The sequence below is a fragment of the Macrobrachium rosenbergii genome, chromosome 47 (assembly GCF_040412425.1).
Source record: "Macrobrachium rosenbergii isolate ZJJX-2024 chromosome 47, ASM4041242v1, whole genome shotgun sequence".
NCBI lineage: Eukaryota > Metazoa > Arthropoda > Malacostraca > Decapoda > Palaemonidae > Macrobrachium > Macrobrachium rosenbergii.
Window position 1 is genome coordinate 8,406,590 of NC_089787.1, and position 23,489 is coordinate 8,430,078.

Below are 23,489 nucleotides of genomic sequence, written 5' to 3' on the forward strand. Positions count from 1 at the left end.
GCAAGGGCCTCTTTCTCTATGACTGAGTAAGATCTCTGGTGAGGTTTTAGCTTCTGAGAAAAATAAGAAACTGGATGCATAATCCCATCCTTTCCTTCTTGAAGTAGGGCTGCTCCTACTCCGACACCTGAAGCATCTACTTGAAGACAGAATGGCTGTTCAAAGTCTGGAGCCTTTAGAATGGGAGCAGTAATAAGCATATTCTTTAAGCTTTCATATGCTTCATTACAGGTCTTGGTCCAAATAAATTTCCTTTTTGGGCTTACTAGGTCCGTCAATGGAGCAGCTACACTAGAAAAGTTAGGACAAAATAAATGCGATAATATCCACACATGCCCAAGAATCTTTGAACTTCCCTTCCTTGAATTTGGTGTAGGCCATTGAGCAATAGCTTCAGTCTTTGCAGTTACTGGCGTTATGCTCCCACTTCCAACTTTGTGACCCAAATAAATAAGTTCAGCTTTTCCAAATTCACTTTTATGTAGATTCACCATCAAGTTGTACGCCAACAGTCTTTGAAAAAGTATAGACAGGGTTTTTAGGTGCTCCTCCCAAGTATGCGAGAAAATTACTAGGTCGTCTAGATAAACTTTCACTCCTTCTAGCCCTGCCGTTACAACATCCATCATCCGTTGAAATGTTGCTGGTGCATTGGTCATACCAAATGGAAGTACTTTATATTGGTATAAACCAAATGGCGTCACAAAAGAAGAGATTCTCTTGGCACTATCAGTCAAAGGATTTGATAGTACCCCTTTAGAAGATCCAGCTTTGTCACGAACTTAGAATTTCCAACAGAGTCTATCATGTCCTCTATATGAGGCAAAGGATAAGAATCCTTTTGTGTCATGGAATTAACCTTTCGGAAATAAAAACATGCGATGTCCGCCATCTTTCTTCCCAACAACTATGCATGGGGATGCCCAGGGACTATCACTTGGCTCTGCAAGATTATTATCTAGTAAGAAATCGACTTCCTGCTTTAGTATCCTTAGCTTTTCATGTGACAGTCTGTAGAATGGCTGCTTAACTGGACGGGCACCTTCAACCAACTGGACATTGTGACTGGCTGCTGTGCAGGCTTTAGGGATATCTCCAAATATTTCTTTGAACTGCATGAGCAACTCTTTCACATCTTCTGCTTGGGTAAGAGATAAATGACTTAATTTAGTAGAAGGATTTTTAAGCACATCAGAGTTCTGAATTTTGACTTCTTTGCCACTAATACAGAAGTCATCATATCCTTTACTTGTTACATTTTCAATTCCAAAGTAGGCACTTCATCTTTAGGGCGATATTCTTTAATCAAATTAACATGAACCAACCTCCGTGTCTTTCTCCGTCCAGGTGTAGCTATTATATAGTTAAGATCACTTTCCTTAGAAATAACTTGATAAGGACCTTGATACCTGGGTTCTAAAGGAGATTTTCTTACTGGTAAAAATAACAATACTAAATCATCTGGTTTGTAACTTCTTTGTTCAGAATTTAAATCATAGTTAATTTTCATTTTATGCTTGGATTTATTGAGAAATTTTCTAGATAAATCATGAGCTATTTTCAGTTTCCTTTGAAGTTTAGAAATGTAATCGTTAACACTAGATGTACTCTCATCATTAAACCAAGTTTCTTTGCAATAACTTTAAGGGTCCTCTAATATCTCTACCAAACAAAAGCTCAAATGGAGAAAAACCTAAGACTCTCCTGACACGTACTTCTTACCGCATACAATACGTAATTCAAACCTTCATCCCAATCCTTTTCTTGATCCATGCAGAATTTTGATAGCATATTCTTCAGAGTCTGGTGAAATCTTTCAAGTGCACCCTGGCTCTGCGGATGATAAGCACTTGAATGATACTGGGTTACACCAAGGCGAGTCATAACCTGCTGAAATAAGTCAGATGTAAAATTTGCTCCCTGATCAGATTGTATTATCTTTGGGATACCAAACTGAGTGAAGAGTTTTTCCAGCACAGGCAGTAGCGTTTTAGTCTTTATGTTCCTTAACGGAACTGCTTCCGGATACCTTGTTGTTACACACATCATTGTCAGAATATACTGATTACCCTTTTTGGTTTTTGGAAAAGGACCCACACAGTCTAAGATCACCCTAGAAAATGGTTCGTCCACAACAGGTATAGGTCTCAAAGGAGCTGGTTTAATTGTCTGATTTGGTTTTCCAACTATCTGACAAATATGACAGGTCCTGCAAAATCTAGATACATCTTTATGTATACCAGGCCAATAAAAATATTTTAGTAATTTATACTCTGTTTTTCTGATTCCCAAATGTCCACCCAAATTATTATGTGCTATACTTATTACCTTATCCTTGAAGCACGAAGGAATAACCACCTGATGTATAGCAAAATCATCTTCAGCTGGTACATCTGGAGAGCAGAATTTTCTCATAAGCAAGCCATCTTTGATGTAATAACAGCGACTTTCACTTCTACTGTCATCCTCACTTACTGCTAAAGAAAATAATTTAGATAAGTTAGGGTCTCTACCTTGTGCAGAAATCAATGTCTCCCTATTCATAGGAAAACAACCAAAGTCGGTGTCATCTGGTACATCACTTTCAGGTTCGTTCAAAACCTCAGTAGTTTCATGAAGAAAATCCTTATTAACAAAATCCATTTTATCATTTGACTTACTATCCTCATCCTCATGAAAAAAATGAACTCAAATCAAATGACTTATCCAAAACATCACATTTGTCAGACTTCAAATTACTGGACCCAAAAGACAAGCCTTCCTTGTCAAACTCATTGGTACCATCGCTACCATTTTGTGTCCTATTAACTTGACTCTAGTGACAACACAAGAAATAAAACAACTCAGGGCTGCTGCCTCCAATTCCAAGGTAGGACTAATATCCAAAGGAGTAAAAGTAACCACTGGATTAGGAACAACTACTTCACCAGCAATATCATTACCAATCAAAAGTGACACCCCTTCCACAGGTAATTCATCATACAGCAAGCTCCACATATTTGTTTGCAAATCCAGACTGTAGATAAATCCTTGCTAATGGAGAAACTACAGGCAATTGCCCAAGACCTTTAAGAACAACATGCTCACCAGTTAGAGTCTTATCAATAAAAGGAACAGCACTCCTAACCACTATACTCTTACTAGAAGCCGTGTCTCTCAAAATCCTAACAGGTACTGGTTGACTGTGCTGACTATAAGAAACAAAGCCTTCACTTTGAAATGGTTCTAATGACTTCATACTGACTTCTGGTTGTCCAACATCTTCACCTTTCATAACTTCACTATTGTTGATTGCTAAGCTAACATCACCCTGATTGCCTTCTTATTTTGCAAAAATTCCTCTTAGGATTATGAACACAATTGGACACAACATGACCGGGTTTTTACACAAAAACAGATTCGAACATTCAACCCTGAACTCTTTTAAAATCAGGCTTATCACCAACATTAGACTTTGGTAATTTAGCATGTTCATCAATCTGTTCACAATTAGTTTGCCCTATGTGCTTCTGCACCCTACGTGAGTTCATTTGGCCAGCTCTGATATTGGATTCTTTCGTCTTAGGGTTCACCAAAAAAAATTCTCTGCTAATGAGATTGCTTTCTTTAAACTGGTTACTTCTCTCTCGAGTAAATAGGTTCTGACACATGAAGGAATGCTATTCAAAACTGCTCAAGTACGATTAACTCCTTCAAGGCATCAAAAGAATCTACTTTACTAGATTTTTAACCACTTACCCAAAAACTTATCAATAATGTGAGCAAACTCTGTATATGTCATGTCCTGTTCCTTGCTAGTAGACCTAAATTTCACCCTATAGTACTCAGCAGTTATTTCATAAGAATCCAGAACAGCCTTTTTCACATGATCATAGTTTTCATGAAGAGGTGAAAGAACAGCACTATAAGTACTCCTGCCTTTCCCTTTTAAACTACGCTGAATTAAAGCAGTCCATTTACCTTGAGGCCAGCAAAACTAGTTGCAAGCTTCTCAAATTGTACAAAACATTCATCTGGGTCTGATTCATCAAACTCTGGAACCATTCTTAAACATTTATAAATGTCAAATCTCTCATCACTTGAAGTATTTTGCACAATACCAAGCTCAGCTCTTTTCTCTAGCAACAGTAGTTCATGCTGTTCCCTTTCCTTTTTCTCTCATGCTCTCTTTTTAACCTTTCTAATTCTAGCTTCTTAATTATCACATTCACATCTTCAGATGCATCATCTAAATGGTACACAAAGATCAAGTGCAGATTCATCCACAATCTCATTATCTACCAAGCTTTGAACGACAGCATTCATAAGCAAAGATTTTTTCCAATAGAACTTCACTGGTATCTCGTAACACTCAGCTAATCTAATCCAATCATTTCTCCTTAAACCACGTTTCAAATCAGTTGCAGAGGGGTCTAATTTAAATTCTTCTATATCAAAAGTAGCCATTATGTATCAATATCATACAAACACTTAATAGAAATTAGACTAGGCTGGGTTAACAATGACCTAGAGTAGGTTAGGTTAGCAAAAGACCTAGAAAGGTTAAGGTGGTATAGACCTAGAAGGGCTAAACCTAGTAAGTACAGATACACTAGAGCACTTATCAGAAACATAAGTAACATGAACTTATCAGGCATAATGCTAAGCACACAAAAACATTTTGATTACTGTTCATAGCCTATTATTAAGATAAAATCCCGGTCAGGCCCCCAAATTCTGTTACAGAACACTAGGCTAGAATAAAACTAAATAGTAACAACTAACCTAATTTATTAATGAACAGTAACAGTTATCACCACTATAACAGAATAAAAGGAAAAACTTAGCAAAGAACATGACAATTAACAGATACATAGTAATATTACTCACGCAAACCAATATGTAAATTAATGAATAACAAATACCACTGGCCAAATGACTGACCATATAGTCAAATTAACCCCTAAGTCAACATTCTCAGGTTTTCCCCAAGGATCCTCAAGTTTTACAAGAACAGTAAGTCAAGCAATGAAATACATGACAGATCAACTATTCCCCATGTTACCACTCCAGTACTCATTAACACTAGCACAATCCATAACAGCTCTTTCATGAACAGCCAACGAATAATTATCAACGGATGTTCTTGGAAAAGGAGTCCTGAAGGTCTGGCGAAGGAATGACTAAAGGCAAACAATCGTGGCTGCTTTTTAACTGCTTCTGTCTGTCGTTGATCTTCCTCAGCGATAGTATTCTTGTGCTTCATTACGTTAAATGAACTGTCATACTACGCTACATAAAGATTAAAGACAACCAAGACGTTCATCTAATGCTGCTGTTACTACAGGAAGAAGATAGTGCTATAAACAGACTAAGAGGAGAATAATTTTACAGCGTGTAACAAATCTCAGTCTATGCACAGCAAGTATTTCTTCCAAAATGGATTACCGTAGCAATCAAAAGCCTCCCTGCTGACAAAACTAATAAGCAGCAGAACACAATAGTTTACGTCGTAACTAAAAGCAAATATTAATAGAAATGGAATTTTATAAGAGGCTTGTCGGTAGCGAAAAATGTCCAGGAACTTTTATTAGCCATTTCTTTACCTGATACCAGGGAGGTTTATGGCTTTCTGGACGCGTGATAGAATGAATAACTGGAGCATGGAATAAAGATATTTCATTGATATAACACAGCGAACACTCTCGAGAACACTGATTAAAGTGTTATCAAATAAAGGGGAAACGATATTAAGCTCTGAATATTATTCTATGAATATTTCTCATATCGGACTTTGAAAGGGCTCAGTTTTTTCTTTATTTCCTGTTGATTCTTTTCACACAGCCTGCAGCATCTGAAATTACATTATTGTGGTTGAGGGACCAAGAGGCCGTGACTGCCCAACGCAGGCTCTCTGCCACTGCAAAAGAGGCCCCTTAAGGTGATCTCGTCCTAAACGGTCTGCTAAGGAAAGGCAGTTTTAAGGATTCAAGGAGCAGAGTCGATGGCGGGGATTACCACATTCGGGGTCTGAATGGCATGCACCATTGTTGAAAGTGTTAACGCTCCAGTTGGCTGTTTCCAGGTCTCTCTCTTTTTTATCGCTCTTTTTTGTTTCAAACGGAATACATCATATGTTCTGCCTTTCTGTCAATAACCTACTGCATATTCAGCAGATACACCTCATTCATTATTCTTTACTTGAAAAAAATTATTAGAGTAGCCTACTGTTAACAGCAGGATTAGTTCTTCAGGAAAATGGGTTTATTAAACGTGTGTGTGAGAGAGAGAGAGAGAGAGAGAGAGAGAGAGAGAGAGAGAGAGAGATGCTTTTGATAGGGAGTCGGACAAGTCACAAATCTTAGGATATCTCGTAAAGATCGCTTAATCAGTCACGACGAATCATGCGTAAGAGAAGCTTCATTGTATAGAAAACCGTAAATTCGAAACCAAGGCATTTAGCGAGACTGAAATTATCATCGGCTTTATTAAGAAGAACGAATCTCCTGGAAAAGGAAACTTCCAGAAAGGATGAGTAAAAGGATTATCCTTCACAGCGGGCATTAGGAAACGTCTCATCAGTAAGAGATGAAAAGGAAAGCAGACGACATGCAAAAGTCCACCTGATGGGAAGACCTCCATTTGGGTGTCGTTAGAGACAAATGAGGCTTTTAGTGTTCTGTAAAAGGAAACTATTGTGCCGGCTTTGTCTGTCCGTCCGCACTTTTTTCTGTCCGTACTTTTTCTGTCGGCCCTCAGATCTTAAAAACTACTAAGGCCAGATAGCCGCAAATTGGTATGTTGATCATCCACCCTCCGATCATCAAACATACCAAATTGCAGCCCTCTGGCCCAAGTAGTTTTTATTTTATTTAAGGTTAAAGTTAGCCATAATCGTGCTTCTGGCAACGCTATAGGATAGGCCACCACCGGGCCGCGGCTCATACAGCATAATTATACCAAGACCACCAAAAGATAGATCTATTTTCGTTGGTCTTGATTATACGCTATAGCGGCTGCACAGAAAACTCGATTGCGCCGAAGAAACTTCGGCGCATTTTTACTTATTTCTGTTTAAGAGCGCCAATATTGTGAAGCAAATGCCGGAGTTGGGTCATTCTGGCGCAGAGCTGGAAATTGTCATGGAAGCTTATTCAGTGGTGGGAAAGCTAGAACATAACTCGCTGAAGACCTTAATGCTGAGAAGATCGAACTGTAAAGGCTAATGTGCAAGCATCTGAACGCCCCTGAGCTTATTGTCCTACTAAACGAAAGAAACTACCTTGAACAAAAATTTTAGGTTTCATGTCCGACTAATTCAGTCAAAATAGTTGTAAATTTTCCAGTGTGTCAAAGGTTCCCATAACTCTGAACATTTTATTGCTCATATTTGTTCGAGCAAATTGATTTTATTAGTGATTCTCCTGTGGACTTCATCGTGGTTTGGTAAACACATATGATCTTGCTGAAGTAACTAAAATAAAATCGAAGTAAGCAGTTCCTAGAAACAGTCTCTTTATGATGGCGAAACTACAGCTCACTAACAGGGACATTATTCTTGGAGCAAAAAAATAGAAAAAATAAATAGATATCTTTTACTTTGGTATAATTTCAGAACATTCTGACAAACTGCGATTACAAAGAAATATCTCCTAATATATTTTTGGAAGGGAAATCGAAGACATGATACCGCAAGGAAATATTTCCCATTTCGCGTTGGCCTATGAACTGAAAATGATTAGTTCGGACCCAAAATGATTGAAATTTGAAGTGGCTCATCATCCTTATAAAAATATCTATGAAGAGAAAAACAGTAATAAACTTTCTCCTCTCCTTTACCACTTGATTACCGCTGGGGACGTTTCGTGGTGAGCTAGGCCTAAGACGTGGTCGAAGTGTCTTTCAGAGGAAGAGCTGATGACCGTTCCAGCAAACCTGCAAGTTGTCAGAACAACGCCACTGGACCAAGCCGCGTTTTCTTGTCTCACTGAGGATACTTTTTGGAAATGTCATATTAAGCAATAGATTTCTTAACGAGAAGAACATGTCTGTATAGATAAATCTGACATTTTTAATACCACTGAAAGCCATCGAACGTGCTTGACATATTGTTTTCGTTTAGCAGGTCATCAAGTTCATCTTGTTGGTGATTGTAGTTGGTTAGTTTCTTGTAACCTTTAATATTTGGCGTAGGAATTATTGGAGGTTATCTGATCTGTCCGTGTAAACCAACATTATTATTCGCCTTTATTTGTCATTCTGGAGACTGTTATTATAATTTTCATAAACAAAAATTATATTTATTTAAGCAAAAAAGACATGTAAACCATTTAAAAGGTGATGTCATTATGAATAAAAATCACCAAAATGTATAAAGGAAAGCTTCTCTGCATTTCATAACTTTTCACATACGAAAAGGATCTCGCACATATCCAGAGAGAGAGAGAGAGAGAGAGAGAGAGAGAGAGAGAGAGAGAGAGAGGAGAGAGAGAGAGAGAGAGAGAGAGAGAGAGAGAGAGAGAGAGAGAGAGAGAGAGAGAGAGAAGCTCTTCAAAGTCTTCCAAAAGAAGGCAATGTGGTTGCTCAAGAGAATAAGAAAGACAATGAAGTCTTTTGAGGGAACTGGAGCTGATACGCCCTCAACGGTAAACAAGTGGTAAAGGAGAGCAGAAAGTTTCATACTGCTTTTCTCTTCATATATATCATAAAATCCACGTCAGAAGGTGAGTGAAAACCAGGACTTTGAACAAGTACTTTTGTAGTTTATTCTACATTTTCAAGTTCACACTTATATTCTCATGCACGCGTCCCTTCGTGCTGCATTGGATATGGATGCCACGAGAAATCATATATATCTACATATATATATATATATATATATATATATATATATATATATATATATATATATATATATATATATATATATATATATATATATATATATATATATATATATATATATGATGATTATTATCACTTTTGTACGTGATTCATTTATCACACATTACCACAGGTGAAAAATAAGAAACGGGGTGTAGGTCCTGACCGGTTTCGACTTTATTTCAAGCCATTGACGAAGGACTGATACAGAGTATGAGAAGTCACAAATATATATACAACAAGAACAGTGCTGACGAACATACACAACCGTTAGAGACTACATATCCCCACTCAGGCCATATAATAATAATAAGAATTTTGGTGTTAATGTCGCATTTAAGAACAATAAAACAATGAAAAATGTACTTATCAAGAACTCCCCTGACAATACTAAAGGGTGTGTATATAAAATTCCTTGTAAGTGTTGTGACAACTTTTATATTGGCCAAACCGGGAAAGCATTGGAAAAAAGAATTGAACAGCATAAGAAATGTGTGAGATATGCACATTGGGGAACAGTGGTATATTTGTACATGTTAGTGAGAACAATCATGCTATCAACTGGGAAGGGGCAAAAGGATTGTATATTCCAATAATGCACTGGAAAGGAATATCATTGAATCTAGCTTTATAAAAGAAAGCTACAACCATAATATGAATATCAGTCAAGGGATGTATAAACTTGATCCTTTAATATCAAAAGAAATTTGTAAATTGTTTAAACTTTAAGGTAGGCAGTAGAGATGTATGAAAATAGGATTATCATATTTGTAAACACAGTACGAGGGTAGTAGTGCTAATGAGTTTCCAAACTCCGCCTCCGTGACACCTGTCAGGTGTGGATCTGAGGTGGCGTATGGTTTGTTTATCAGCATTGTCCCCTGAGAGTATATTGTGATTTTTAGCCAAATGAATTTTGAAGGCCACTCCTACCTCGACACCGGCCTGAGTGGGAATATGTAGTCACTAACGGTTGTGTATGTTCGTCAGTACTGTTCTTGTTGTATATATATTTGTGACTTCTCATACTCTGTATCAGTCCTACGTCAATGGCTTGAATAAAGTCGAAACCGGTCAGGACCTACACCCCGTTTTTATTTTTCACCTGTGGTAATGTGTGATATATATATATATATATATATATATATATATATATATATATATATATATATATATATATATATATATATATATGTATATATATATATGTATATATATATATATATATATATATATATATATATATATATATATATATATATATGTATATATATGTGTATATATATATATATATACATATATATATATATATATATATATATATATATATATATATATATATATATATATATATATATATATATATATATTATATATATATATATATATATATATATATATATATATATATATATATATATATATATATATATATATATATATAATACAATAGCATACAGAACTTAATATCGTCTCATCCTGATCTGAGAGCACTTTTAATCATTGTCCTGAGAGAGCTCGCTATACTACAAGTGTAAGTTAATTTCTATTTCATGTCCCTGTTTTCTATTCTATTGGGCGCTGAGAAAGCTGTAGCCCTCTGCGGATTCAAATAAAGAAATGTTTAATAAAAGTTCTTGGATGTTTTCCAGGGCCGACAAGCCTCTTATTATCTTCAATTTCTGTCAATATTCAGTTTAAGTTACTGTGTTAACTATTATGTTCTGCTGTTTTTAGTTTTGTCTCAAGGAACGCCTTTGGTTAATGCTGTGTAACCCATTTTGGGTGTTATGCTTGTTATTCGTATGTCGACATTCCTTATGCTTTATATAACTATCCTCCATTATGTCTGTTTACTTCAGTATCTCCTTCTTCTAATTACGGCAGTGGAATGATGTTTTGGTTTTCTTTTTTCTTATGCTGGGAGTTATGGAATTCATTGAACCGACTGAAATTCCGGAATCTTTCCTTAGAAGGAAAGATTCCAGAGTCCTCGGTGTGTTTGTCTTTCATTTCTTCTGCGTCGGGCCTTCGAGAATTCCTTTCCAAGAAACTGCAGCCAGTGTTGGTTATTCATGGAAATTCATGGAGGAGAACAAGTAGTGCAGGGATATTTCACATCGCATCAATAATTGCAGAAATAAGATATTGGTATCACATTATTGATGAGACATTGAACTAGTTAAAGAATTCAAGAGGCAAACAGCAGCATCTGAATTTGGGTTCTTCCTTGTTCATGTTTGAAGTTGTTTCTTGAATCGATGATCCTATTTAAAATGTTATATTAATAAATATAAAGAAATGAAGCTGCGAAAGTAACAACTACCACAGAAAAGCATCAAAAGGAGTCTTTTGCTTGCAAATCATACTCCATCTCATCTGTTTCTTTTTATTGCTATCATTGGCGGTGTATGAAACTTGTAGTGTAAAAATTATATAATAAAATTATGTCCGACAAGAAAGTAACGACACTCCACCTTTCCCAGGCAACATTGGTGGCATTTCCAATCAAGAAAACGGAATACACCTTATGTGATTTGTTGTAAATAATGCTTTTAATCATTATTATTTTAACTGCTTATGTTTTATAACAACAGACAGGTTCTGTGACTTCGAAATTACTTCTTCAGGCAGCGCGGACTTCAAATATTTGAACAGATCAGATATAAACGATTAAATAGCACAAAAAATAAAAAAAATAAAAATGCACTGATATTTGGCGGCTAGCACGTCGCAGGGCAGAAGCCGTCAGTATTGGAAAGAACTTCTCTGTGAACTCGCCATTTTTAGTTTTCTGAAAAGAAAACTATTGCGCCGGTGTTGTCTGTCCGCCCGCATTTTTTTCTGTCTGCACTTTTTTCTTTCCGCATTTTTCTGTCCGCCCGCAGATCTTAAAAACTACTGAGGCTAGAGGGCTGCAAATTGGTATGTTGATCATCCACTCTCAAGTCATCAAACACACCAAATTGCAGCCCTCTAGCCTCAGCAGTTTTTATTTCATTTAAGGTTAGAGTTAGCCATAATTGTGCTTCTGGCAAAGATATGGGATAGGCCACCACCGGGCCATGGTTAAAGTTTCATGGGTCGCGGCTCATACAGAATTTTACGGAGACCACCGAAAGATAGATCTATTTTCGGTGGCCTTGATTATACGCTGTAGCGGCTGAACAGAAAACTCAATTGCGCCGAAGTTTCTTCGGCGCACTTTTTACTTGTTTTCGGTTTTAATTAAAATTATGATACCGTAAAATTCAGTGAGCATGGAATCAAAGGAAACAGAATCTCGTTTATTTTCTGTTCTCTTCTCTTAACTCTGCTCTTTACCTTTGGCAGCCTGTTGCACAGGATATTAATAGTTCCGTTGCCATTAGTTAATGGAAAGACATATAAGGTCTTTTCTGCCAGCAAAAACGATATTATATATGACAATATTTTTATGAATGTTTGAGCAGACTGACTGTATGTGACGCTCATTGTTGCATCATAACTCTAAGAGAGGTTGTTATAAGCTACCTCTGAAGAAAATAAGCCTTGGGATTAACACCAAAAAGGGTAGATCGACGAGAGAGAGAGAGAGAGAGAGAGAGAGAGAGAGAGAGAGAGAGAGAGAGAGAGAGAGAGAGAGAGAGAGATAGATATTACGATTTAAGCGCAAAACTAAAGAAAAAGAAAAATTCGTGCAGGTATGAAGAACAACTGAAAAAGATGAATAAAAAAAGTTAATCGATGGAAGCTCTAATGGTAAAATGGAAGAAGCCAAGCAGAGAATTCCCCAACCACACTCACTCACATCAAAGGCAGAAGTCAGACAGAGAACAACATGCTGAAAATTTTCGTTTTTCACACAAAAGTAATAACTGTCGCTTTTACCTTTAATCAAATATATATATATATATATATATATATATATATATATATATATATATATATATATATATATATATATATATATATATATATATATATATATATATATATATATATATATATATATATATATATATATATTGTAACGACTGGTTACAGTAATTCTTTTGTTTTTTAAATCCAGGTTATGACATATAGCTTTCAAAAATGCCATACTACATAGACAAAGCTCATCTAAGAGCAGGAATACCAGTGACACAATTCAATGGAAGCACTCAAAGGGATAATTGATAGTCATTAACGTAATATTTAGGAATTTATTACACAGTTTAAACATTTAACAGGTCCCCGAATAACTGAATAAAGGGACAGAAAAAAACTCATTCACCTACAATGCACAGTCACTACCTTCAATCACCTCAATCACGCTAACCCACCGATCTATCATACGATAGATAAAGAAACAGGTTAGAGAAAAAGGAAGAAACGAAACTGTCACACAACAACGTAATTCTCTCACATACGACAGGAAGAGACACAGGAGGGGAAGAGAACCTAATCCTAATATTTACAAACTCGAAATTAAACATATTTACAATTAGGTTAAAGCTATTTCCTTCGCTTAAATGATCCTAATTGACACCAACACCGATGAATCTTGACGAATACAGCCGTCGGGTAGCAAGCACAGGACTGTCTCAATAGTCGCGAAGATGTGGACCGTAGAACAGGGTCGTCTTTTATAAATACAAAAACTGATAATTCACGGAAGGCACGCTTAGCCTTCTTCGTGACCAAAGGCCTCTTAACGGCCCCGAAAAGACTCGACACGGCAGGGAGGCAGAGCCACAGTAGGTAGAGAGGCGGTGCAGTAACGTAATAGAGAGGCGTTGCAGCAGAGAGGCAGTACAACAGAGGGCAGGATGTTCCCCATCAACACCCGCAGGAGACGTACATATTTCTGGATATGTCACCCAAAAGGACAGGATGGCTTGTGATATCTTGACAAAGAGCCACCAGCAGCAATAAGGCGCCCAATGACACGCCCTCAAAAAGTCCGCCACAACAACAGACACAAGACAGGTCGCCACAGGAATACACTGCCACAGATGCCGTTATCGGGTCGAGTTCTTTCCTATAAGGAGCCGAAAGTACCGAAATCCCCCTTAAATCACACCCAGTGTCCATAAAACACCTTCGTTGGGAGAAAACGAAGGCTCAAAACCATCCAGAGCTCGTACATGCAAAGAAAAAGAAACTTCATGGGCGAGGTATCAATTACAAACTAACAAACCCTTGGTGGGAGCGAAAAGACTCTATCCAGCTATTCGAGGCTCGAGAGAAAACGAAAATAAATGAAAACTTGGAAAGAACTGAACAAAATATTTACGTTAATAAGAGCCACGAACACAAAACTAAGCAGCTTAAAGTTACAGCTCCCCAAATAAAAAAAAAAAAAAAATTATAATAATTTTTTTTTGCAAATGTTAAAAACCTAACTTAACCAAGTCTAAAGCAAAGCAAAAACAAAAACCTTTACTAAAGGCTAAAAATGATCACATAACTAACATACAAAAAGAGAGCAAAACAAAGGCTATACCTGAAAGAAAAGCAGTAAAATAATTACAGTCTATCCCTTCATTCCTTTTCATACGCCCTTGAGAGGACATCTGGCACTACGTTACATTTACCAGAAATATGGTTAATAATTAGATCATATTCTTGGAGCTCTAAACTGGCCACCTCAAAATTTTATGATTTTATTCTTGAATCTGTTAATAAAAACCAATGGATTGTGATCAGTAAAGACTTCAACGGAAAGGATGGATTAGTTAAATAAATGCTGAAATGGTTCAAAGATTTTAATAAACACAGAGCTTCCTTCTCGACTGTAGAGTATCTCCAGCCTCGGTTGGCGACAGTTTCTTTGAAAATAAGCGACTGGGTGAACTGTTCCGTCTTGATCCTTCTGAAATAGCACAGCACCTAACCCTGTGTCACTGGCATCAGTTGCCAAACAAAAGGTAGAGAAAAGTCTGGAGATCGCAGCAGAGGGAAACTTACCAACGCCGATTTTAACTTTTCAAAAGCTTCCTGACACTTGCCATCCCAGATAAATTTTACATTTTCTTCAGTAATTCAGTCAAGGGGTGGCAAGGTCAGAGAAGTTTCTTATAAACTTACGGTAGTATCCCACCATACCAAGGAATCTCCTTACCCCCTTCTGTTCCGAGGCGCAGGGAAAACTGATATTGCTTCAACATTTGCCTTCTTGGGAGCGACTCTGCCCAAGCCTATCTCGTGCCTGAGAGATACACAACCTTTGCTTGAGCAAAGTCGCTCTTTCTCAGATTAATAACTAAACCAGCCTTTCTTAGAGCCTCGAATAATGCCCTTATCCTCTTGAGATGTGTGTCCCAGTCATCACTGTAGATGACTAAATCGTCTATGTAGACAACACATCCATCTAAATTACAAGTTACCAAATTCATTAATCTTTGAAAGGTGGCGGCTGCATTTTTCATGCCAAACGGCATAACTTTACACTCATACAAGCCGTCACCCGTCACAAAGCAGATATTTTCCTTGCCCTGGGTGTAAGACCGACCTGCCAATAACCCTTCAATAAGTCAAATTTACTGATAAATTTGGCAGATCCAATACAGTCAATGCAGTCTTCCACCCGAGGCAAGGGAAAGGAGTCATCTTGGTTACTTCATTCACTTTACGGTAGTCAAAACATAATCGATGCTGACCGCCTTCTTTCTTAACAAGGACTACTGGAGAGCTCCAGGGACTACAACTGGCATTCTAATAAGGTCGTGATCTAACATGTATTTTACTTCATCCTTAACCACACCTTTTTTTATGGGATTTAACCTGTATGGACACTGTTTGATAGGCTGGGCGTCTCCAACATCAACATCATGTTCTAATACATTAGTCCTTCCAGGGGCGTCCTGAAACAAATCTTTATACTCAGTAATCAGGTCTATCAAAGAAGCAGCCTTATCTGCCTCTAAATGCTGAAATTTAACATTAAGATTATTTAAAACATCAAATTATCAGAGAGGACATTTGGACCAACAGAGAAAATTATTATCAATAACTGTTTTCTACGTCTACATTCATTAGTGATACTGCTTCTACTACTACAGCTTCATTTCTACAAAAATAAGGTTTCAGCATATTAACATGACATATTTGTGATTTACGTCTACGTTCAGGAGTCTCAATCAGGTAGTTAACATCACTCATTTTTTCAGTACCTTCCACGGGCCTGAAAACTGAGATTTCAACGGATTGCCAGGTATGGGGAGCAAAACCAACACCTTATCACCTGGACAAAACTCTCTCCGTTGAGTACCTACATCATAACTGTACTTCATTTTAGCTTGACCCTTTGCCAAAATTTTCGGGCAAAAGACCAGGCTCTGTGCAATTTCTCTTGTAAATTTGACATATAATCGAGTACATTTATTTCTGGGGTTTCTCCTTCCCAGTGTTCCTAACCACGTCTAAGGGACCTCTAACACTATGGCCAAATACTAATTGGAAAGGCGAGAACCCCAGGGTTTCATTAGGCACCGACCTAATTGCGAATAACGCATATGGGATTTCCTTATCCCACTCAACACCTGTCTCCAAACAAAATTTTTTCAAAACAGACTTGAGAGTCTGGTGGAACTCTCCACCTGACCCTGGCTCTCAGGATGATATGGAGATGACGTAATATGTTTAACTCCTAATTCGTGCATTTCTTCTCAAAATAGCGACTGGTAAAATTTGTCCCACAATCTGTCTGCAAACTTTTGGAATACCAAATTTCGTGAAAAAGCCAATTAAAGCCTCCACAACTTTTTCACCCCTAATACTCCGTAGTGGGACAGCCTCAGGAAAGCGTGACATCCTATCCACCATTGTAAGGATATATTCATGCCCTAATAATCCAGACGGAAGGGGACCAACGACATCCACAATCACTTCCTAAAAGGCTCTCCAACTGACAGGATAGGGATCAGAGGGGCTTTTGGTATCTTTTTGTTTGGCTTCCCACGAGTTGACAAACCTCACATGAGAGCACGTGACGTTTTATACTCCGGCGCATTCCAGGCCAGAAAAAATGCTCGGCTAACTTTTGAAATGTTTTCTGACCCCAAAATGCCCTGATAAGTTACTTTCATGACTTAAAACATCAATTTGTTCCGATATTCTTCCGGAACCACCAGCTGCCTAACAACCTCTACCTGGTCAGCAGGTGCATTTCCCTGCCCTGCTGACCCTGTACAACAAACCATCCTGTTTAAAAAAGAAAGGTTTAGAAATGTCATTATCGAGATCATCAACCTCAAGGTTACAAAACTCCTTCATCTGGGCTTCCTTGAAAGCCTCAGCATCCCAGTTCACATCATTAAAAATATTTGTTTTTACGCTATCAGTCAATGTGTCAGTCTTTTGTCTACTTACTTCGTCTAAGTCTAAATTAACCTCCTCGAGGTTCACCTCTCGAGCGCGCGAACGAGTCATAATAGATATAGGTTCAAAATCCTTATCACACTTTATTTCTACTAAAGACAAAATAGGAAAATAATTCAGTTCGTCTTTCACTACTAAATCATTTGCAAAAAACAAGATCTATACCTGGAACTGGCAAACTGTCCACTACTACTGCCAATTTTACCGTTCCCATAAAGTAATCAGTTTCCAGATATAATTTTTCGAGAGGACAAAAACAATAGTATTAGGGAAACCTCCCAAAACAACAAAGTCGTTATTTGAGAACACAAAGTTATGTGGCACTGACCGCCTTAAGATTAGAGATGCGCAGCACCAGTGTCGCGTAATATTTTCACTCTACGACCGATTTGTTTAGTGTCATTAAGGTAAACCGTGCCATCCGATATATAATTTCTAAATCTGAGTCACTTCTTTTCATCTTCCTTCGACACCTGTTCTGCGGAAACCAAGCAAACAGCTTCTTTTTGTTTCTCCAGGAACCTTTTCATAGCAAAACAGTTGGCCTTCACGTGACCTTTACGACTGCACCAGAAACACATTACATTACTCCTCGACTCTGGCGTATTCCTACTGCTATTACCACCACCAGATCTACTACTGTTCACAAAACTACGATATTCACTACTGCTACTACTACTGCTATTACTATTATTTTCCTTGGGTTTGTTTTACTAGTACTCCTCTCAGACTGGCTTTTGGAATAGTTTATCCCCAGTTATTGTTACGAGGTGAGAATCGTTTACTGCTATTATTTTCCCTTGTTACACAGTCCTGTCTATGAGCAAAGGAGTACTCATCTGCTGCAATGGCAACTTCCTGCAAACAATCTAATTTTTAGTTCTTCGAGGTGAATCTTCAATTCCCTCGACACCATTCTCTTTGAATTCTTCAATTAAAATGAGTTCCTTTAATTTCCCAAAATTATCTATTCCTTACTTTTAAGCCAGTCCTCAAAAAAATTGCTCCTTCTTTTTCTTATGAACTCTAACGAAGGTCATTTCATTGTCCTTTTCAAATTCCTAAATTTCTGGCGATACGCCTCGGGAACGAGGTGTATGCCTTCAAAATAATAGCTTTCACAGTGTCATAGTCTGACGACAGATCCTCACTGAGCGTATTATATACTGAAGAAGTAAATGAGCTTTTCCTTTTAACCTACATTGGACCAGTGTGGTCCACATGTCCCTAGGCCAACTTAATTTTTCCCTATCCTCTCAAAGGATATGAAGAATTCGGGAACGTCCTCTTCATTAAAGATTGGTACCAACTTCAAAGCACTCAACAGATTAAATTTGTCATCATTAACATTATTATTATTTTTCATAGACAACTGCAACCTTAGCAAATCTAACTCATGACCTCTTTCTTTCACTCTCTCTTCAGCCTGCAACTGCAATGCTTTGTATTCTAATTCCTTAATCTTTTGTTTGTTCTTTTTAAAATATTTAGCCTCAACTCACTTACCTCATTACTATTAACTTCTCCATCTATCTCCCTAACATAATCGTGAACATTATCCTGTGCTTTCTCCTTACCATCACTCATATCAACTGCTTGTTCGTTTTGGATCTCATCTCCCATTTTACGGTTTCTCTGTACACTTTAGCAGCCCTAACAACTTCCCAGAGTAGCTGCCCCTTTCTTAACTCAGATGATAACCCTAAATTCAAAAATTCAGCAAGAAACCATAACTCATCCCTTTTTTAAGTCATATAACTTCCTCTCCCAATCTGAGTCTGCCAAAGCTGGGAGGCCGCCACCTCCACATTACCCTCAAAGAACGGCATTGTTACGGGGAATGAGGAAAAGAGCCGGGGGACCTGTCCCTAACCAACCAAATGCAAAATTACCCTCTGAGTGACCCAAGAACTATATCACTGGAAGATCGATGGCAAGGTCGCCAATTTGTAACGACTGGTTACAGTAATTCTTTTTGTTTTTTAAATCCAGGTTATGACATATAGCTTTCAAAATGCCATACTACATAGACAAAGCTCGTCTAAGAGCAGGAATACCAGTGACACAATTCAATGGAAGCACTCAAAGGGATAATTGATAGTCATTAACGTAATATTTAGGAATTTATTACACAGTTTAAACATTTAACAGGTCCCCGAATAACTGAATAAAGGGACAGAAAAACTCATTCACCTACAATGCACAGTCACTACCTTCAATCACCTCAATCACGCTAACCCACCGATCTATCATACGATAGATAAAGAAACAGGTTAGAGAAAAAGGAAGAAACGAAACTGTCACACAACAACGTAATTCTCTCACATACGACAGGAAGAGACACAGGAGGAAGAGAACCTTAATCCTAATATTTACAAACTCGAAATTAAACATATTTACAATTAGGTTAAAGCTATTTCCTTCGCTTAAATGATCCTAATTGACACCAACACCGATGAATCTTGACGAATACAGCCGTCGGGTAGCAAGCACAGGACTGTCTCAATAGTCGCGAAGATGTGGACCGTAGAACAGGGGTCGTCTTTTATAAATACAAAAACTGATAATTCACGGAAGGCACGCTTACCCTTCTTTCGTGACCAAAAGGCCTCTTAACGGCCCCGAAAGACTCGACACGGCAGGGAGGCAGAGCCACAGTAGGTAGAGAGGCGGTGCAGTAACGTATAGAGAGGCGTTGCAGCAGAGAGGCAGTACAACAGAGGGCAGGATGTTCCCCATCAACACCCGCAGGAGACGTACATATTTCTGGATATGTCACCCAAAAGGACAGGATGGCTTCTTGTGATATCTTGACAAAGAGCCACCAGCAGCAATAAATTTGCCCAATGACACGCCCTCAAAAGTCCGCCACAACAACAGACACAAGACAGGTCGCCACAGGAATACACTGCCACAGATGCCGTTATCGGTCGAGTTCTTTCCTATAAGGAGCCGAGTACCGAAATCCCCCTTAAATCACACCCAGTGTCCATAAAACACCTTCGTTGGGAGAAAACGAAGGCTCAAAACCATCCAGAGCTCGTACATGCAAAGAAAAAGAAACTTCATGGGCGAGGTATCATTACAAACTAACAAACCCTTGGTGGGAGCGAAAAGACTCTATCCAGCTATTCGAGGCTCGAGAGAAAACGAAAATAAATGAAAACTTGGAAAGAACTGAACAAAATATTTACGTTAATAAGAGCCACGAACACAAAACTAAGCAGCTTAAAGTTACAATATATATATATATATATATATATATATATATATATATATATATATATATATATATATATATATATATATATATATATATATATATATATATATGTATGTATATATATACTAAAAGTTTATTGAAAGAGCTGTCATCTGATAAGTCTCCAAGAATATATCCTTATCTAAAGAGGAGATTCCAGGAGGGAGACTTAACAGTGCCCATGATATAATATATTTGCCTTTCTTTAAGATATCGCAACGTTATCTTGTGGTCTTGGATACATATCTGGTTATTCAGTAAAATGTTTCTAAACCACCGCATGCTCATTTCAGTAAAGGTAAATTCTATACAAAAGAGTAAACACTTTATGAGGTTGCAAAAAAGGAAAGGACAATGAAAGAGAGAGCAGCGCTTATTCAGCTGACAGTGATCTGCGACCAAACATTCATTTCACAGCTGGAAAATGTCTGGAAGAGAAGTAATGAATGATTTATCACACTTTGCCGGCGCTACACAACCTCTCCTTGCAATCCTGTACACTTCATTGAGAACAAGGTTCGTTCCCCAAAGGTGTTCTCTCGGATAAGGATGAACTGTTGGTGTGTGTTTATGCGTATTTGAAATACAATATTTTCCGTTTTGTATATGCTTTATATTGTATAGAATAAAATACAAATAATATCAGGAATTGTTTGACTTTTATGAGTCAAAATAGAGTAGTTCACTTTCTCAACCTTTCATTCTCTTTCCCTGCTTTATGTAGACACTGTTTTTGTTAGGCATTTGAAATAATTGCGTGGTCAGTGCTAGATAAATGGAATTTGTTCCTTTTTCATGACTACTTGAATTCAAACTGAATCAGGAGATAATCCGATTTTTTAGCCACTGAATGTTCCCATCTCGATCGGATAGCAAATAAAATCATACCAAGATAGAGGATATGCTGAAGAAATAAACGCATCGCTAGAACCAGTCAGCAGAGAACAGCCCTTGGTGGAAGACGATTTAAACGTGTGTATAGAACGCGGCTGGACATTGCAAGCAGATGGGCAGATTGTGAATAGTGGCAATAACTGCCTTGCGGAGGCATAACATTGGAGTCTTCGGAAAATGGCTAGACTTTAGGAGTCAATGCAAGCAGTATAGTGGGAAAAAAAGAACTTAGAACGTGGTCTTGTAGGAAAGAAATTTGTGGTTTTTCAAAGACATGATGTTCTTGAAGGAATGAGGTGGTCAGACAGAAAGGAATTGTTTTCTTTTTCTAATTATTCAGTAATGAATAAAAAATTTCAGCTAATTATCCATTCTGACCAAACTGTGTCAACCGACGATTGCTCTAAAGAGAATATTTTTGAAGAAATTAGTAAGCTGCGTTTTCAAGGAAAATCACACTTTAATCATTTTACATATTCACAGGGCATATATTTGTTTATTTCATAAAAAACCCTGCTAAAACAAGTATTTATGAGGATCATCTTCTTTGAAAGCCAATATCTACCATATTCGTGATAATAATAATAGCTTTAACCCGTGTGAACAGAAAAGGACCAATAAGCCTGGCGATGAACAAACAATACAAAAGCCTAATACTATCAAGCATCCCCCTGGGAAGTATGGAACGGCTTCTGCTGAAAGCTTCCGGCATCTCAGGCTCTCCTTGAGGGGGATAGATTTAGATCTTAAATGGGCGCTTCCTTCCCTCTATTTCCCGTTACATTGAAAGGAATTATCTTGCTTGCCCGAAAAAATTGAAAATTAGCTTTTCAGTATCAGTGAACATGTCAAGAAAAGAGTATTTGAGCGCCCGAGGACGTGAAATTTCCAAACATTTGATAGTAACAGATCAAAGTGGGGTGGTGGGAGAAGACATGAAATTAGCATCAAGAAACTTGTCTTATTTTTCGTTTTGTTTTTGGTCCCCACCCTTTACAGACAAGTAGCACAGCACTCAAAGTCTTTTGGCCTGAGGGGATATATATATATATATATATATATATATATATATATATATATATATATATATATATATATATATATATATATATATATATATATATATATATATATATATATATATATATAATATATATATATATATATATATATATATTAATATATGTAATGTGTAAGAATAATACACTTATAATTCTCGTGGTTAGGTAGGTAATGTAATCGTTCTGATACTCGACGGATGGGGTTCGAATTTTGCTGCGCACGTCAGAATTCTTGCTTTTGATCTCAGTCTTTGTAGCGACAAGTGTATCCAATTAGTGCAAATTTCAGGTGACACTTAAGGTTACAGTTACATAAGTATTTGGAAAAGTGACCATCACATTAGGATCGAACCTCAGTCTATCAAATGACAGGCCATTTACGCTACCAGTTAACCCACAGAAGTCATAAATTAACTTGGTGCTTAATTACTTATGTGCCTGAAGTTTTTCATGGGCAGGTTGCCACCTAATATACTTAGGTTCCAGCTTCGTTTATGACCTGTTTTGGTCAGTTGGTAGCGCCCTGGCCTGTCATTCCAGAGACTGGGGTTCGATCCCGATGTGGGTCAGGAATTTATTTCTATGAAACACGTGCTCATGTGTTCATTAGTTCCACATTCTTCACGCTGAAGGAGTAATTTCAGTGAAATGCAAATAATTATTCACTGGTGTATCTGGAATTGGGGTAAAATTTGTTGGTATGGTAGGCGGCAGCCTGCCCAAGGAAGACCACAGGTACAGAAATACTTAGGTTCTAACTTCTTTTATAACCTTTGCGGATCAGTTGGTAGCTCCCTGGCCTGTCATTTGAGAGACTGGTGTTCGATTCGATCCCTATGTGAGTCAGAAATTTATTTCTGTGAAACACATGATAATGTGTTCATTAGTTCCATATATGTATGTATATATATATATATATATATATATATATATATATATATATATATATATATATATATATATATATATATATATATATATATAATCTACTGGTCACATTTTACCAGGTACGTGTGTAATTGTAATAGCTCTTAACTTCTCGAATTCTTCACACTTTTTGGATACGC

General features: G+C 37.4%; 1 protein-coding gene across 1 annotated transcript in view; it reads right to left on the bottom strand.

Moving 5' to 3' along the window:
* The window catches only part of LOC136830846 (uncharacterized), an 18,997-nt gene extending 169 nt beyond the window's left edge, over positions 1 to 18,828 (bottom strand). Inside the window, exons 1-10 of the mRNA XM_067090824.1 lie at positions 18,712 to 18,828; positions 16,243 to 16,434; positions 15,590 to 15,755; positions 15,051 to 15,349; positions 3,739 to 3,937; positions 3,088 to 3,321; positions 2,329 to 2,474; positions 1,746 to 1,887; positions 924 to 1,141; positions 1 to 173 (exon numbers count right to left, since the gene is read on the bottom strand). The exon at positions 1 to 173 is cut by the window's left edge and continues 169 nt beyond it. Coding sequence (XP_066946925.1) covers positions 1 to 173; positions 924 to 1,141; positions 1,746 to 1,887; positions 2,329 to 2,474; positions 3,088 to 3,321; positions 3,739 to 3,937; positions 15,051 to 15,349; positions 15,590 to 15,755; positions 16,243 to 16,434; positions 18,712 to 18,828 — 1,886 coding nt within the window. The remainder of the gene's footprint in view (positions 174 to 923; positions 1,142 to 1,745; positions 1,888 to 2,328; positions 2,475 to 3,087; positions 3,322 to 3,738; positions 3,938 to 15,050; positions 15,350 to 15,589; positions 15,756 to 16,242; positions 16,435 to 18,711) is intronic.
* Positions 18,829 to 23,489: the final 4,661 nt, after the last annotated feature.